Below are 16,109 nucleotides of genomic sequence, written 5' to 3' on the forward strand. Positions count from 1 at the left end.
CTAGAATGTGTTATGCAACATGTAATAAGAAAAGAGAGAAAGTGAATTTCTTTTTTATATAAATCAAATAAATGAAGGTCTTGTGTTTACACTAGCGCAGTCGTCTGCATCACTTTGCAAGTAATATGAAAATTTAATGAAGAGGATCAATACAATCTATGGAATATGGATACATTAAGATTATTTTAGTTGTAGTGAGATTTTGAAATGTAATTATACCTGTTTATTCCTCATATTTACTCAGAATTTATTTGCAAGCGAGGTAAAGTAAGTGAAAAAAAACTCGGAGCGCATGCGTGTGACGTCATCACGAGAGCCTCGCTCTTAATGTAAACAAAACGATTGATACGAGGGCCCGCTCGATACGAGGGCACCGGACGATAAACAAATCAGGAAATTATTTTTTGCACACAATCTGATAATCATCGTCGCAACCCAGATTGGCTTAACACGCTATACATCTTGATAAAATAGCGTTAATGGTAATGTATATATTGAGGGAGTTTCAACAGTGTCTTCAAATACGCTATAAATTATTATTATATTATTGGAAATAATCGTATAACGATGACACACGTCAAAATACTGCACTATCGGAAATATATATGAGTTATTACAACGTATACATGTATATAAATAAGCATTATATCATTAATATATATTTGTTGTTATAGTATTATAAATATAAGGATAACATAAACATAAGCTGCATGCCTAAGATGCATGAAACTAGTCCAGAAACGTTGTAGGGTTTGGGTGGATGGGTCGTCACCAAATATTGCTAAAACTAATCACCCAAGTCTTATACTTGTTTCACTTGTTACATGTATCATTATCACTCCTTATATTTAATGATTATGTCAAAATCGCGCTGTTCTTAACATGTGTTCATTTGTTTAAAAAACTATTCCATGAACAAAAGGGTCATGGGCCATGAGGCGCTCACCTGCCACCCTAAGGAACTAGACTATTCTGACAAGGTCGCGTTAAAAATAATAAAAGTACTTCAAGAAACATTACTTTTTAAGTTTTTGGCAAAGAACCATTTTCAAACTCGGCCAAAATATCATAACAAATTTTCTGATCACTTTTCATTAAGATTGGACCATACATTTGACATATAATAGTGTTAACAAGGTTTCAATATAGCCATATGTGGAAAACTGCCTCGCTCCCTTACGGCCATGTTTTCCAATGGACCAGAACCATTTTCAAACTGCCCAGGTATCATTTAATAACACTTTCCTATAAAAACTTAAATTAAGATCGGACTAAAAACATAATTAACAAGGGCTGTTTGTAAAACATGCATGCCCCCCATATAGGCTGTCAGTTGTAGTGGCAGCCATTGTGTGAATACGTTTTTTGTCACTGTGACCTTGACCTTTGACCTAATGTAAGTTATCATTCGGAAACCATTGTACTATTTCGAGTCACTGTGACCTTGACCTTTGACCTAGTGACATGAAAATCAATAGGGGTCATCTGCCAGTCATGATCAATGTACCTATGAAGTTTTATGATCCTAGGCGTAAGCATTCTTGAGTTATCATCCGGAAACCATTTTACTATTTCGAGTCACTGTGACCTTGACCTTTGACCTTGTGACCTGACAAGAGCTGTCAGAGGACAGCGCGCTCGAATATTCGAGTGCTTGACAGTATAACGTAAGCCATCATGGGGAAATTGTTCATATTTAATAATTTATTAGACGCTCTTTCAAAAAAAAAAGGAAAAAAAAAATTTTTTTTTTTTTTTTTTGGGGGGGGGGTAGGGGGGTAGGGGAGTGAGAGGGGGGTATAATGTGGGGTGTGGTAATTTATTAGATGTTTAAAAAAATGGGGCGGGGGTGGGGGGGTAGGGGTGAGTAAGAGGAGGTATAATGTGGGGTGTGGTAATTTATTAGATGTTTAAAACAATATTTATTTTTTTTGGGGGGTGGGTGGGGGGTGAGTGGGGGTATAATGTGGGGTGTGGTAATTTATTAGATGTTTAAAAAAATGGGGGGTGGGGGTAAAGGGGGTGGGGGTGAGAGGGGGGTATAATGTGGGGTGTGGTAATTGATAAGATGTTTAAAAAAATCATTTTTTTGGGGGGGGTGGGGGTAGGGGGTACGGGGGAGTGAGAGGGGGGTATAATGTGGGGTGTGGTAATTTATTAGATGTTTAAAAAAATTGTGGGGGCGGGATAGGGGGGAGTGAGAGGGGGGGGGTATTATGTTGGGTGTGGCAATTTATGAGATTTTTAAAAAAAATTGGGGGGGGGGTTGGGGGGGGTAGGGGGATGGTGGTGAGAGGGGGTATAATGTGGGGTGTTGTAATTTATTAGATGTTAAAAATGGGGGGTAAAGGGGGTGGGGTTGAGAGGGGGGTATACTGTGGGGTGTGGTAATTTATAAGATGTTTAAAAAATGTGGGAGGGTTGGGGGGGTAGGGGGGGGGTGAGAGGGGAGTATAATGTGTGGTGTAGTAATTCATTAGATGTTTAAAACAAATGGTGGGGGTGGGGGGTAGGGGAGGGGTAGGGGGAATGAGAGGGGGGTATAATGTGGGGTGTGGTAATTTATTAATGTATAAAAAAATTGGAGGGGGGGTGGGGGGAAGGGGGGTGGGGTTGAGAGGGGGGTTTAATGTGGGGTGTGGTAATGTATTAGATGATGTTTTAAAAAAAAATGGGGGGTGAGGTTGGGGGGTGAGGTTGGGGGGGGAGGGATTCTGGTAGGGGCGTGGGGTATTGTTTGGGTGGAATCCATTGTGGCATTCAGGTAAGTGTTGTTTTGTCAAAGTAATAATAAAATGTGATCATAAAAAATAACAAATGATCGCACACTGACATGAACAAATATCCTCTATGTATTAAACATGAAATTTAAACTTATTGCATTTGTTTCCCCTGTATATAAGAAATATATAATAGTGTATTACCTCCCCTGTCCTCATCACATCACATCAAGGTTGAATAAACAACCAGTTTATAAATCTTAAAATCTTTCTTTCATGTACAATAGTATTTATGAAAAAGTTAAGCAGGCCTTTTGTACCTCTGGTAAGCTATTCAATCGGTAGATTATAGCTTGTGCATAATACATAGGTTATTCGTGGGGCGCTGCAGGGTTGGTAATGGCGCCATGCATAGTTAAGATTGACTATATTGTCATAAAAGAGGTTCAGTATCAATTTGAAGTGAATCGGTGTAGAAATGAAGAAATTATAGTAAAAGGCAATTTCTGGTGGGCGTGGTCTATGTGGGCGGGGCACCCCAGGGTTGGTTATGGCGCCATGCGTAGTTGAGACTAACTGTATTGTTATAAGAGAGGTTCAGTATCAATTTGAAGTAAATCGGTGTAGAAATGAAGAAATTATAGTAAAAGGCAATTTTGGGTGGGCGACGCTTATGTGGGCGGGGCGCCCCAGGATTGTTAATGGGGTCATGCCTAGCTGAGATTGACCGTATTGTCATAAGAGATGTTCAGTATCAATTTGAGGTAAGTCAGTGAAGAAATGAAGAAATTATAGTACAAGGCAATTTTGGGTGGGCGTGGCCCAAGTGGGCGGGGTGCCACAGGGTTGGAAATGGCGCCATGCATAGTTGAGATTGACTGTATTGTCATACAAGAGGTTCAGTATCAATTTGAAGTGAATCGGTGTAGAAATGAAGAAATTATAGTAAAAGGCAATTTTGGGTGGGCGTGGCCTATGTGGGCGGGGCGCCCCAGGGTTGGTAAAGGGGCCATGCATAGTTGAGATTAACTGTATTGTCATAAGAGAGGTTCAGTATCAATTTGAAGTGAATTGGTGTAGAAATGAAGAAATTATAGTTAAAGGCAATTTTGGGTGGGCATGGCCTATGTGGGCGGGGCGCCCCTGAGAGGTTCAGTATCAATTTGAAGTGAATAGGTATAGAAATGAAGAAATTATAGTAAAAGGCAGTTTTGGGTCGGGCGTGGCCTATGTGGGCGTGGCCTATGTGGGCGGGGTGCCCTAGGGTTGGTAATGGGGCCATGCGTAGCTGAGATTGACCGTATTGTCATAAGAAAGGTTCAATATCAATTTGGAGTGAATCGGTGTAGAAAGGAAAAAAATATAGTAAAAGGCAATTTTGGGTGGGCGTGGCCTATGTGGGCGGGGCGCCCCATGGTTGGTAAAGGGGCCATGCATAGTTGAGATTAACTGTATTGTCATAAGAGAGGTTCAGTATCAATTTGAAGTGAATTGGTGTAGAAATGAAGAAATTATAGTAAAAGGCAATTTTGGGTGGGCATGGCCTATGTGGGCGGGGCGCCCCTGAGAGGTTCAGTATCAATTTAAAGTGAATCGGTGTAGAAATGAAGAAATTATAGTAAAAGGCAGTTTTGGGTCGGGCGTGGCCTATGTGGGCGTGGCCTATGTGGGCGGGGTGCCCTAGGGTTGGTAATGGGGCCATGCGTAGCTGAGATTGACCGTATTGTCATAAGAAAGGTTCAATATCAATTTGAAGTGAATCGGTGTAGAAATGAAAAAAAATAGTAAAAGGCAATTTTGGGTGGGCGTGGCCTATGTGGCCGGAGTGCCCCAGGGTTGGTAATGGGGCCTTGCATAGTTGAGATTGATCGCATTGTCATAAGAAAGGCTCAGTATCAATTTGAAGTAAATTGGTGCTGAAATGAAGAAGTTAATGTAAAATAACATAAAAAAATGAGTTAAAATCTCTGACCCGGCCCCGCTCGAACCCCCATAACTTTTGACCCAGGGGTCAGATTAAAATTCCGTCACTGTCACCGTCGCACATATGCTCATAGCTACCACGTATGTAAGTTTCAAGGTTCTAGTGCTTATAGTGTAGGAGAAGCAGGTGGCCAGGACGGACGGACAGACGCACATCACCACAATATCCCCACTTTTTCTCCGAAAAACGAGGGGATAATAAATGGGGTAGTACGAAAACTTTAACATTTGCACGCTAACGCAGACGTTAACGCTAACGCAGACGCTCACGCCGACGACGGGGTGAGAAGGATAGCTCCACTTTATATATTTCATATATAATAGTCGAGCTAAAAACTGACGATTTATTCCTATATTTCTGATTTTTTCATAACTGTCACACTGAAGGTTAAATTTAAAGCAATTAACTTGAATTATTGAATAATAATCACAGCCTAAAAGGAATATAAGTTTTAAATGAGAAAATTTGCATGAAATAAGAGTTCAAGACCGTAATTAATAAAAGCAATATGTCAAAGGATATAGGAAATATTTGGGGTAGTACGCAAACTTTAACATAGATTTATCAAATATATGCATATTCTAAGTATAAAAGGGGCAATAATTATGGCAAAATGCTTGATAGAGTTGTCAGCTTTTGTTTATAGGTTGAGGTGATGTTGGTAAACAAGTATGCAAAATATAAAAGCAATATGTCGAGGAACAATGAAAAAAATAACAAATGATCTCACACTGACATGAACAATATCCTCTATGTATTAAACATGAAATTTTAACTTATTGCATTTGTTTCCCCTGTATTTTAGAAATATATAATAGTGTATTACCTCCCCTGCCCTGCTTATATTTATAATAATCAACAAAATTAAACATTAACACAATATTTAATATATAAAATATACAAAAAAATCTCATATTCTGATAATATTTTTACTGATCCACTTTATTTTACTCAACTGATGATGTTTCATTGGACTGATAATTATAGATTTAGGATTACAGACCAGTTGCTTTAGTAATATTGTTCAGAGTTCGCCCTGTTGGCCGCGTATGCGTTCTTGACTTATCATCCAAAAACCATTTTACCATTTCGAGTCACCGTGACCTTGACCTTTGACCTAATGACCTCAAAATCAATAGGGGTCATCTGCGAATCATGATCAATGTTCCTTTAAAGTTTCATGATCCTAGGCCCAAGCGTTCTTGAGTTATCATCCGGAAACCACCTGGTGGACGGACCGACATACCGACCAACCGACCGACCGACATGTGCAAAGCAATATACCCCCTCTTCTTCGAAGGGGGGCATAATAAAATTAATATAGCTACTATAGGCATATACGGACAACTGCTTCGCCCTCTGGCGGCAATGTTTTTCAACGGTCCGCAACCGTTTTCAAACAAGGCCAAGATATTCTTAGAATTAATGTTACTACTAAGTTTCAGGAAGATTGGACTCAACTGTTACTTCTACAGTTTTAACAAGGCTTTACAATAGCGATATAAGCAAAACTGCCGCCCCCCTCCTCATGGCGGCCATGTTTTTCCACGGACAGGAACCATTTTCAAACTCAGCTGAGATATCATTAGGACGAATGTTATGACCAAGTTTCATGAAGATTGGAAAAACATGTGGCCTTTATTGTATGAGCAAGGTATATGTTAACGACGGGCGACGGACAAAGGCGATCATGAAATTTCATTATGAATACCTTGTGTTCAGGTGAGATAAAAACACAACGAAATAGTATGAAACTTATACATTATGAAACAGTATACCTCGTTATGAAGGCTGACATGTACTATATCATCCTCGTCTAAGCCCGTCGTGTTTACGAATGCGGCTGTGTTGCATTGGCAACAATTGTCGGAGTACACCGGTCGCTCTTTGCGGAAGCACGAGCAACACCTGAAACCAATTAATCAATCAATCACCCAATCAATCGACCAATTAATCAGTCAATCATTTTAAATATTAAGTGTCACAAAATAACTGTCAATTCAAACTGATCAGCTAATACATCCTATGAAAGTATACAATTGTCAGACATATCTGAAATTGAAATGCTCGCCAATATTGATCTATTAAACCATTTATTAATAATTGCCTCCCGTGTTTATTCCTATACAAATGAAACTCACTAACAATTTCATGTGCACTTTCGCTTTTATAACAAAAACTATTTATTTCAATATTGCGTAAAAAATAGAATTCGATACAACGGGCTAATTGATTTCTTAAGAAAGCAATTACGCTGAATCATGATTCTGTGTTTCCATCATTTCCAGCGTTGTATTTGAGTTAATTATTTCCGGTGCACGAGGCTAAAATACTTCCAATTAGAAACTTGTGGAAATCATGCCATACTGCAATCAATAGACTTGAATAAAACTCAACTTTACCAGAGGTTCAGAATTATGACCGTTATGCGCACTTGTGTAACATGCATATTCGCTTATTGACAAAAGATGTGAGGCCATGGATGGAGGAAGGGTGGTAGGGAGGATAACATGAAAAAATGGATGGATGAATGGATGGATGGATGGATGGATGGATGGATGGATGGATGGATCGATGGATTGATCGATGAATGGATGGATGGATCGATCGATGGATGGATGCAGATATGGATGGATGAAGGGATGGATGAATGGATTGATGGATGTTTAGTGTATAACCTGAGCACTACAGTTCTCAAAGCTTTATTTTTTAATGTGTTAATTTGTTTGCATAGTAAAATTTCTCCGACGAATTCCTTGCAATCCACATTAATCCAAGATATATAATCATATTTATAGATGTAGACCAACATGTGTCCACGCCATAACTATATTAACCCATTTATGCCTAGTGTCTAGAAAAAAAGGCCTTGACAAACAGCGTAGACCCAGATGAGACGCCGCATAATGCGGCGTCTCATCAGGGTCTGCGCTGTTTGATTAAAGGAATTTCTGTAAGAAATATTCTAAATATAGAAATAAATATACTAGACATCCCTAATTTAGGAAATAAATTGATCCAATTTAGAAGGATGGGAGAGTCCACTAGGCTTAAATGGGTAAATCGATTACATCAGCGCGAATCTCACCTGCACGCCATGCACAGAGAACACAATCCACACATCCCTTTTGTGAGAGTGAGGTAAAATGGCCACCCGTAGCTTCCAAGGGCGTACTTCAAATAGTGGCTCATTAAGTCCAACGTCATCCATGACGTAGGCCGAGTCACGTGCTCGTTACTGACGTCAGCAGCGTCGACGAAGTCTTCATTTGGCCTTAGCGTACAAAACATTGTTGAATTAAGACATGCTTCTGTTCCATTTAAGATAAGAGTTCTTGAAAATAACTTCAATGATGATGAAGATTGGACGAAATTTTTAAGACTAAGCGAGAGAACAAGAGGACCAATTTAATGTAATTAAAATCCAAGAACTCTACCAAAAAAGTTAAAAACGTATCTCTCGTTATAATAGTTATTGTAAAGATGAAAAGTTCACGCTTTAATTCACGTTTGACAGATTATATAGGGTATTACATTATTTTCTTGCTAAACTATCGACTAATTAATTATACAAGTTAATACATCTACGCGTATACTTTTGGCTCTAAGTTTACTGCCTAGTTTCCATGATGTGTATCTGGGACCGGACTTAAAGGTGGTGTTTATTGTGACGGTTAGTAGACATTTAATCATATTAGTATGAAAATATTAAAAACAAACAATTGGTAAGTTTAAACAAGAAAAAAACGCAGATTGTTATTAAGATTCTGAAATACACATGCGAACAACTATTAGAAGCTACCAAAATAAAGTAGCAGGTGTGTCTATATGTGTAAAAGTTCATATGTGCACATGTGGGATTTGCTATCCATGAGCGAAAGTAATAAGAATCAGAAATAAAACGGCAAAATGACAAGCGTTTACTTAAGTATGTAGGTCCTTAACTCGTAGAATGCGTTTCTCGCAAAAGCTTTTTACTTGTTTTGTATATTTTTCGTCGTATTCAACAGCATTAAAGTCCTATTAGGGCGGTCATTTAATCCACTAACACTTTCCCTGGGTTACCTGGTTACCCAATACTTAGTGCAAAACGTATGCCAGAAACTGACAACCCCGGACTTGAATCAGAGGTACGAGGAGGAGGATCATTGAAGAGAAACTGACAACCCCGGACTTGAATCAGAGGTACGAGGAGGAGGATCATTGACGAGAAACTGACAACCCCGGACTTGAATGAGAGGTACGAGGAGGAGGATCATTGAAGTAATTTCATGACCAATCGCAAGAGATCTAGAGTGAGATGTAGTAATAAAGAAATCAAATGTTACTAGCAATTTATTTTATGCTTTCCGGTGGTTTATAGAGAAATATCAGTGAATTAAAACTGATAATTTCACGGTTTCAAACAGTGAAAATTATCAGTGAAAATTATCGATAATTTTCATTGTTTACTGTGAAATGACGTCATTTTCTCGACGAAATGACGTCATTATCTCAGCGAAATTCTTTAGTTAAACTCTTTAACAATGTATATAAACGGTGAAAATAAGCATAAAATAAAAAGAAAATTTGTTGGATTCGGTGGAATATCGATTTTAATTCACTCGTGATCATAAAAAAATATATTTTCACTCGTGGCTCCGCCACTCGTGAAAATATTATTTTCTATGATCACTCGTGAATTAAAATCGATAATCCACCGAATCCAACAAATATCCTCTATGTATTCGATAATGAACTGTTTCAGACTGCGAATGTTTGTACATTCCAATTATTTTGGGTTAATCATTTTGATAGCCGTATATAATGTCAACTGTCTGCGGCAATATTGTTCTACTGCGGCCCACATCCTGCCAAATAGTAGGGGTTACGAGAGTGATGTGTGGTTTCCATAAATGAACTTTGAATTTATTCTCTTGATCGGCGTTTCCTGCATTGTGGTTGGTCGTATGGTCACACGAAATAATAATCAAATGCTAGTGCAAAATATGCCACCTTTTCAGAGCGCAGTTGGTTTATAGATTTCGTGAGTTGAGCACGATCTAAAGTATATCTATGTTTCACAGCGCTTAGGGCACAGATGGCATTGGTCAGTAAGTTATTTTTGTTTTTGTTTGCCTAAGTTCGGAGAAATTATTTTGTTCAAATAATTTAGTTCTGGTAAAATTACATCTTTTATTTTTAAGGTAAATTGATCATTATTTCTTTTAAGTAATGAATATGCTTACACCAATAGCTGCAGGATTCCCTTGATTACTTGTTAAAGATATTTTCTGTTGTTTATGTTAATTTTTGTATATACGTGTGTATGAATATTGTGTTTGTATGTTTATAATGTACTGAAGGTATGAATGTGTGACTTTCAGATAACCGCTTTACGCTATTGGCAACGCAAATTGATGAACGATAACATTGATGCTTGTGTTTGAATAAAGTGATTATAGCGCGTATATTGTATCTTTCCTTGTGTTGCCCAAGACACCTTGTGAAGCTGCCCACTACAACTGTGCGGTAGTGCCTATGTCAGTGATTGAACAGTTAGTTACTGAACAGTTGCCGACAGTTATTTAACAGTCAAACGCTCACATCAGTTAGTTGAGCTACAATGAACAGAAGTAAATTTTGAGCACATAGATATTTTCATGTAATACTTAATTAATTCACGTGTTTATTACTCTTCAATTAATTTTAAAATGATAACGCATTATACGTCTAATCACTGACGGCACTTTGAGCACAAAATCACCAAACAGAAGAGCAAATAGCATGAGACCCAAACATGTCACGTGACAATCAGTAATGTCACGTGACGTACGCCACTCTCTACATGCATACTAACAGCGATGTATACCGTCTGCTACTGGCGCGGTCGACATAGACACGGAACTGGTGGCGTTCGCGTTCTTGCTTCCGGCTCAGTAGAATCAGTCCTGCTATGACGTCAGAAGGCACGAGATCGGTACCCTAGATATTGATAATGGATTGGAAATGATAGGAATAAATAGCGAAATACGATGGTAACACCATACACCATCGACTTCTGCACATAAAACCATAAAACAAAACAAAAACCTAGTGTAGAAAACGTCAACTTCTTAAAGGGGTGACAACAATCTAGTGCAGAAAACGTAAACTTCTTAAAGGGGTGACAAAAACCTAGTGTAGTAAACGTAAACTTCTTAAAGGGGTGACAAAAATCTAGTGCAGAAAACGATAACTTCTTAAAGAGGTGACAAAACATAGTGTAGTAAACGTAAACGTGTTAATGTGCTGACAAATAGCTCCGTCTAGACAACGTTAACTTGTCAAATTTTGAATAATATTCCTAACCCGAAAACGTGAAGTTTTCTTAGTGGCCACAAATAACTGCGTACCTTTTCAACTTGTTACCATAAATAACAATCTTGATTTGGAAATTCATAGTTCGAAAATGGCATATCTTTACCAGTTTTATGGTAACATAACACGTTCATAGTTCCATTTTCTAAGAACACAAGAGTACTATAATAACTAATGGGCGTTCATATAAGCAAGATAACGATTTGCTGAAGACTTCATATAATTAATTTTGACCCCACTTAACCAAGATTCCAAACTGGCCTTCAAATTGTCAAGATAAACAGTATAGGTTTCCTTTAAACTGAGTCTTTCTAAACAGAGGGTTTAATAACGTGAAATTCAAGATGGCGACGTCCATGCCGAGGAAGTTATTGTTCGCCGTTTTATACCTGTTAGTACTTGTGCAAACAATTTAAATGACGCTCACTTTCCAGTCATATCAGTAGGAAAGTGGTTGGAGTTAATTTCGTATTCAAATTTGCTTTATTGATCGACTTAACTCGCTGTGAATTGTCTTAGTGGAGCAGTAATTAGGTTATCCATCAAATAAATTTCGCAGAGAGTTAAGTCGAGATATAGAGAGAATATTAATGAGAAATAAAAGCTGGTATTTCTTGCTGATAATGGCTGGAAAGTGAGCGACATTAAAAAATATACTAGTAATACAAGTATTAAAGGGTGTACAACGGCGATAAATACCCGTCTCTGCATGGACGTCGCCATCTTGACTATCACGTGATTACCCCCTCTGCTAAAGAATTTGACCTCCTGACGTTGTTTTTGAACGCACTTTACTGCAATTCAAACCAGGCCCAAATAGTGTAAAGATATACGTTCTGGCCAACGTTATTCAAGCTTGAGTCGTAAATATGGCTTCTAAAGTGGTAACTGGGCTTTTACAAGATTTAACCTAGTGACCTAGTTTTGATACGCTCGTGTCCTAGATTCGAACTCGGTCTAGAAATTGTCGAAATAAATATTATGACCAAGTTTCATCAATATAGAGTCATACTTTTCGCATCTGAAGCGGTTACAAGGTTTTCCCACGATTTGATCTGGTGGCCTAGATTTTGGACACACGTGACCCAGATGGGAACTCGGCTTAGATATTATCGAGGTAAACATTCTGATCAATTTCATTCAAGTTTGGATGAAAATGGTGGCCACAAGATTCGTAACGCGCTAAAAGTTGACGACACTAATCGCACAACACGTCACAAAATCATCTCGCCGATAGAAGCCTGACGCCGGAAATAGGGTGCCCGTCATAGCTCAGATTGAGCACTTTGAATTAACGTAAGCTAACAATGGATGGAAGTTTAAATGTTGAATGAAGGGAATACTTTATTTGATAAGAATAGGCTAAGCATGTAAGATTTACTAAGCTGAAAAAAGAGAAAAGATTCGTGTCTGTAAAAAATTAAGGTTTACCTCAAAATGCTTAGAGTTTCCGTTTCGTTACATTTAACATGTTTCACCAACATTCTGTTTAAATATTAATATCTGACTTTCACAACTGTACAATAAGTGTCTCATTGTGGCTTTTTTAATGAAATAGTCTCCTTAACAGACAAATAAAGTGTAGTTTTCGCTTCAACGTATAGTGTAAACTTACTTTTAAGTGGAGTGTAACCTTACCTTAAAGTAGTCTGCACACAGCTCTGCCAATGTCGTAAACACGCCCGTGCTTTCCGTATCATTCCGAGCACACAAAAATAGACAGCGACACCTGATAAAAAATATTCAGTCAATATATTACCCGCCATCGACAGACATGACAGACGAGCGGACAAAGTTGCCTCAACATTTAACCCATTTAAGCCTAGTGGACTCTCCCATCCTTCTAAAGTGGATCATTTTATTTCCAAAATTAGGGATGTCTAGTATATTTATTTCTATATTTAGAATATTTCTTACAGAAATTTTTTTAAGCAAACAGCGCAGAACCAGATGAGACGCCGCATCATGCGGCGTCTCATCTGGGTCTACGCTGTATGCCAAGGCCATTTTTCTAGACGCTAGGCATAAATGGGTTAAGGACGTATTTGCGACTTTTTCCTATCATCTTTTTAATGTAGGATTCAATTCTCAAACAGATATTCGTTATTAAACTTTATGAAAAAATGAAAAATGACACTGAAAACACTTCTGTACTGAACAAATCAACAAGTTAGTATAGTGTGAAGAGTTTTTGCATATTTTATTTATACGGTATTGACAAAACTTCCTTAAAACGAAAATTCAAATCAAAGCGGAGAGCTTCATTCCTATCTACATGCATGAAGACCGTTTATACCAGAGCCCGCTTTATTTATTTTTAAAGATGTGTTAATATTGCCAATTGATGACCATGGATTTGTTAGTTGGTTTTAGTAGTCTATGTACTTAATTTAAACAGTCTAAATACAAAAATAATCTATATCAATTTATATCCAGTTATAATATGCTGAACCATTATATAAATCATATAACTATGTAGTTTCTCTACCTTTTCTCCCATCTCTTGGTCTGAGAAAACGTTCTTCGAGAAGCTCGTTTAAATTGTCTCGTGCGCGCTCGAGGTTTATTGGTAGCGGGATATAGGTTAAATACCACTAAACAGGTCAACACAGCAATGAATAACACAACCCAGCCTGCTATCACGGTTCCTTTCGCTAAATTCACAACACCATCACGGCAATGTTTTGACGCCTCGAAAGCCACCCACGTTCCATAAGCGTTCCACGTGACTTCCAGTAATCCAACAACGAACCGGATGTAGAGTAAATACGGCAAATGCTTCCGGCCCGAGCTGTCGGCAATGGTTCCCCGCTTGCTGACGTATGCTATGGCGAACTCGAGACACGCAGTGACTAGTAGAAAGATGATCAGCCCCACGAAGTACACGTGCAGGTAGACGCTATCGATGCACGTGTCGTCTGGGTCCTTGGCGTACAACGAGTACATGATAATCACGATCAACAACCTGAAAATGTAATCACTGTGGATATTTAATGAGAATTTATTGACTTGCATTTATTTTTAAAATGCCGCTACCTTTCCAGCCATATCAGCACCAACGTTACTAGCTTTTATTTGGAATTGATATTCGCTCTATATCTTTACTTGTAACGAAATGTATAGGCCGGATTACCGTTTTGCAACTCCACTAAGAAAATTCATAGCGAGTAAAGACGACATTTAAAGCAAATTTTAATACAAAAAAATAAACGCTTATCACTTTTTTACTGATATGACTGGTAAGTGAGTGTAAAAAAATAACAAACCAAATAAAGGGTATACAACGGCGGAAAATACCTCGGCATTGGCGTCGCGATCTTGAGTATCACGTGATTATCCCTATATGATATACTGTTTGTATATTGTCATTGTTATATATAGCTTTGCTCTAACGTTTAAGAGATGTATAAATTATATACTTACATTAAATTAATGGAGGTTAAATATTACAATTTCGAACACAATTCCTACTAAATGAAAATACTAGTAGACCTAATTGGTTATATAATTGTATCACATACACGTTCCGTTGCAAAACTATAATTTAATATTGATTTGCGCTTTTTGCAAAAGAATTGTTCTCTTGACGAAGGTATCAATTCAAAACAATATTTTGTTTCAATATTCATGGCGGTCAGATAACTCCCTCTGGCTAAAAAAAAGACATCAATCTCTTTAAATCTCGGACTCAAAATGATAATGAGTATGTGATAAACTATGTATGATACAGGCAAGTGATGATATTTCGATCGTTATCATTTAAAAGTTTACAGAGCTTCACGATGGAATGTGTCTCGTGTCGTATCAATGTTAAATATTTAACGACAAACTAATAACGGAAATTTGCTGCCATAAATCAAAAATCTTGCATGTCCATGTTACTGACTGCTGTGGTGACGATGTTCTTTCCTTCTGAATTATATCGCTTGCTATTGTCCCACACGAAAATTTGTTGTTGTGGTATTAAGTTTCTTATTATCGTTTAAACACTACAAACTTGCAGCGCGCCCATTATCACGTTACCAGGTCATGACCTGTAGGGAACAGGGAGCGGGCTTCTTGGTCAGTCGCGCGGTTTTCTTCCCCGGAATCGCTTCCCACCCTCCCTTCCCCTTATTTTGTTGAATATTTAGTTATTAGCTATGTGGTTTAAAATCTGAACATTTTGAACTTTGATATGTAATGTAATTGTGTATTGTAATTGTTTATTACATAAGATTATGTTTTGTCAAATTATGATGCATTGTATTTGTATTTTACATGAATGGTATGCGCACTATTGATTTGTGTATTTATGCGCATGATTTAAACTTAACATTGCGCGCGCATAATTAGTAGGAGTTTGTTAGCTAGTTTGTAGAATAAATCTCCCTGTACCCCTCACAGTATGTTGTTAGTTTTGTTTAACGTATACTATATTAACGGCCCAGGTCGGAAATCTATAATACAGGCAATAACGAGTATACGGACCTGTCACAATTTTATTGTATGGACCGCGCGCCCTAATTTGAAAGAATGGCGTACCGATGTGGATCGCACACGGCTAAGCATAGAAGCGCTAAATTGTGCTAGCGATTGTTTGAAACCTAACAAGATGCGTTTGTGAAACACAATGTCTCCCTATATGACGTTTGACCTTGAAGGATGACCTTGACCTTGACCCTTCACCACTCAAAATGTGCAGCTCCATGAGATACACATGCATTTCAAATATAAAATTGCTAGCTTCAATATTGCAGAAGTGACATTACATGAGCAATTTTGACCCAAATATTTGACCTTGAAGGATGACCTTGACCTTTCACCACTCAAAATGTGCAGCTCCATGAGATACACATGCATGCCAAATATCAAGTTGCTATCTTCAATATTGCAAAAGTATTCATAAAATAAGCGATTTGGGCCACATATATTTGACCTCTGACCTTGAAGGATGACCTTGACCTTGACCTTTCACCACTCAAATTGTGCAGCTCCATGAGATACACATGCATGCCAAATATTAAGTTGCTATCTTCAATATTTCAAAAGTATTCATAAAATAAGTGATTTGGGCCACATATATT

At 38.0% G+C, this 16,109-nt stretch overlaps 1 protein-coding gene across 3 annotated transcripts in view; it reads right to left on the bottom strand.

Annotated features, from left to right (window-relative positions):
- LOC127873810 (diacylglycerol lipase-beta-like) overlaps positions 1-16,109 on the bottom strand; it is an 85,677-nt gene that overhangs the window by 26,054 nt on the left and 43,514 nt on the right. For 2 of the 3 annotated variants that reach the window (XM_052417805.1, XM_052417807.1), the window contains exons 3-7: positions 13,532-14,008; positions 12,682-12,772; positions 10,544-10,668; positions 7,793-7,978; positions 6,483-6,612 (exon numbers count right to left, since the gene is read on the bottom strand). In XM_052417805.1, the coding sequence (XP_052273765.1) occupies positions 6,483-6,612; positions 7,793-7,978; positions 10,544-10,668; positions 12,682-12,772; positions 13,532-14,008 (1,009 nt within the window). The remainder of the gene's footprint in view (positions 1-6,482; positions 6,613-7,792; positions 7,979-10,543; positions 10,669-12,681; positions 12,773-13,531; positions 14,009-16,109) is intronic. The other variant, XM_052417806.1, reaches the window with a different exon arrangement.

Source organism: Dreissena polymorpha, chromosome 3 (genome assembly GCF_020536995.1).
Source record: "Dreissena polymorpha isolate Duluth1 chromosome 3, UMN_Dpol_1.0, whole genome shotgun sequence".
In the NCBI taxonomy this organism is placed as follows: domain Eukaryota; kingdom Metazoa; phylum Mollusca; class Bivalvia; order Myida; family Dreissenidae; genus Dreissena; species Dreissena polymorpha.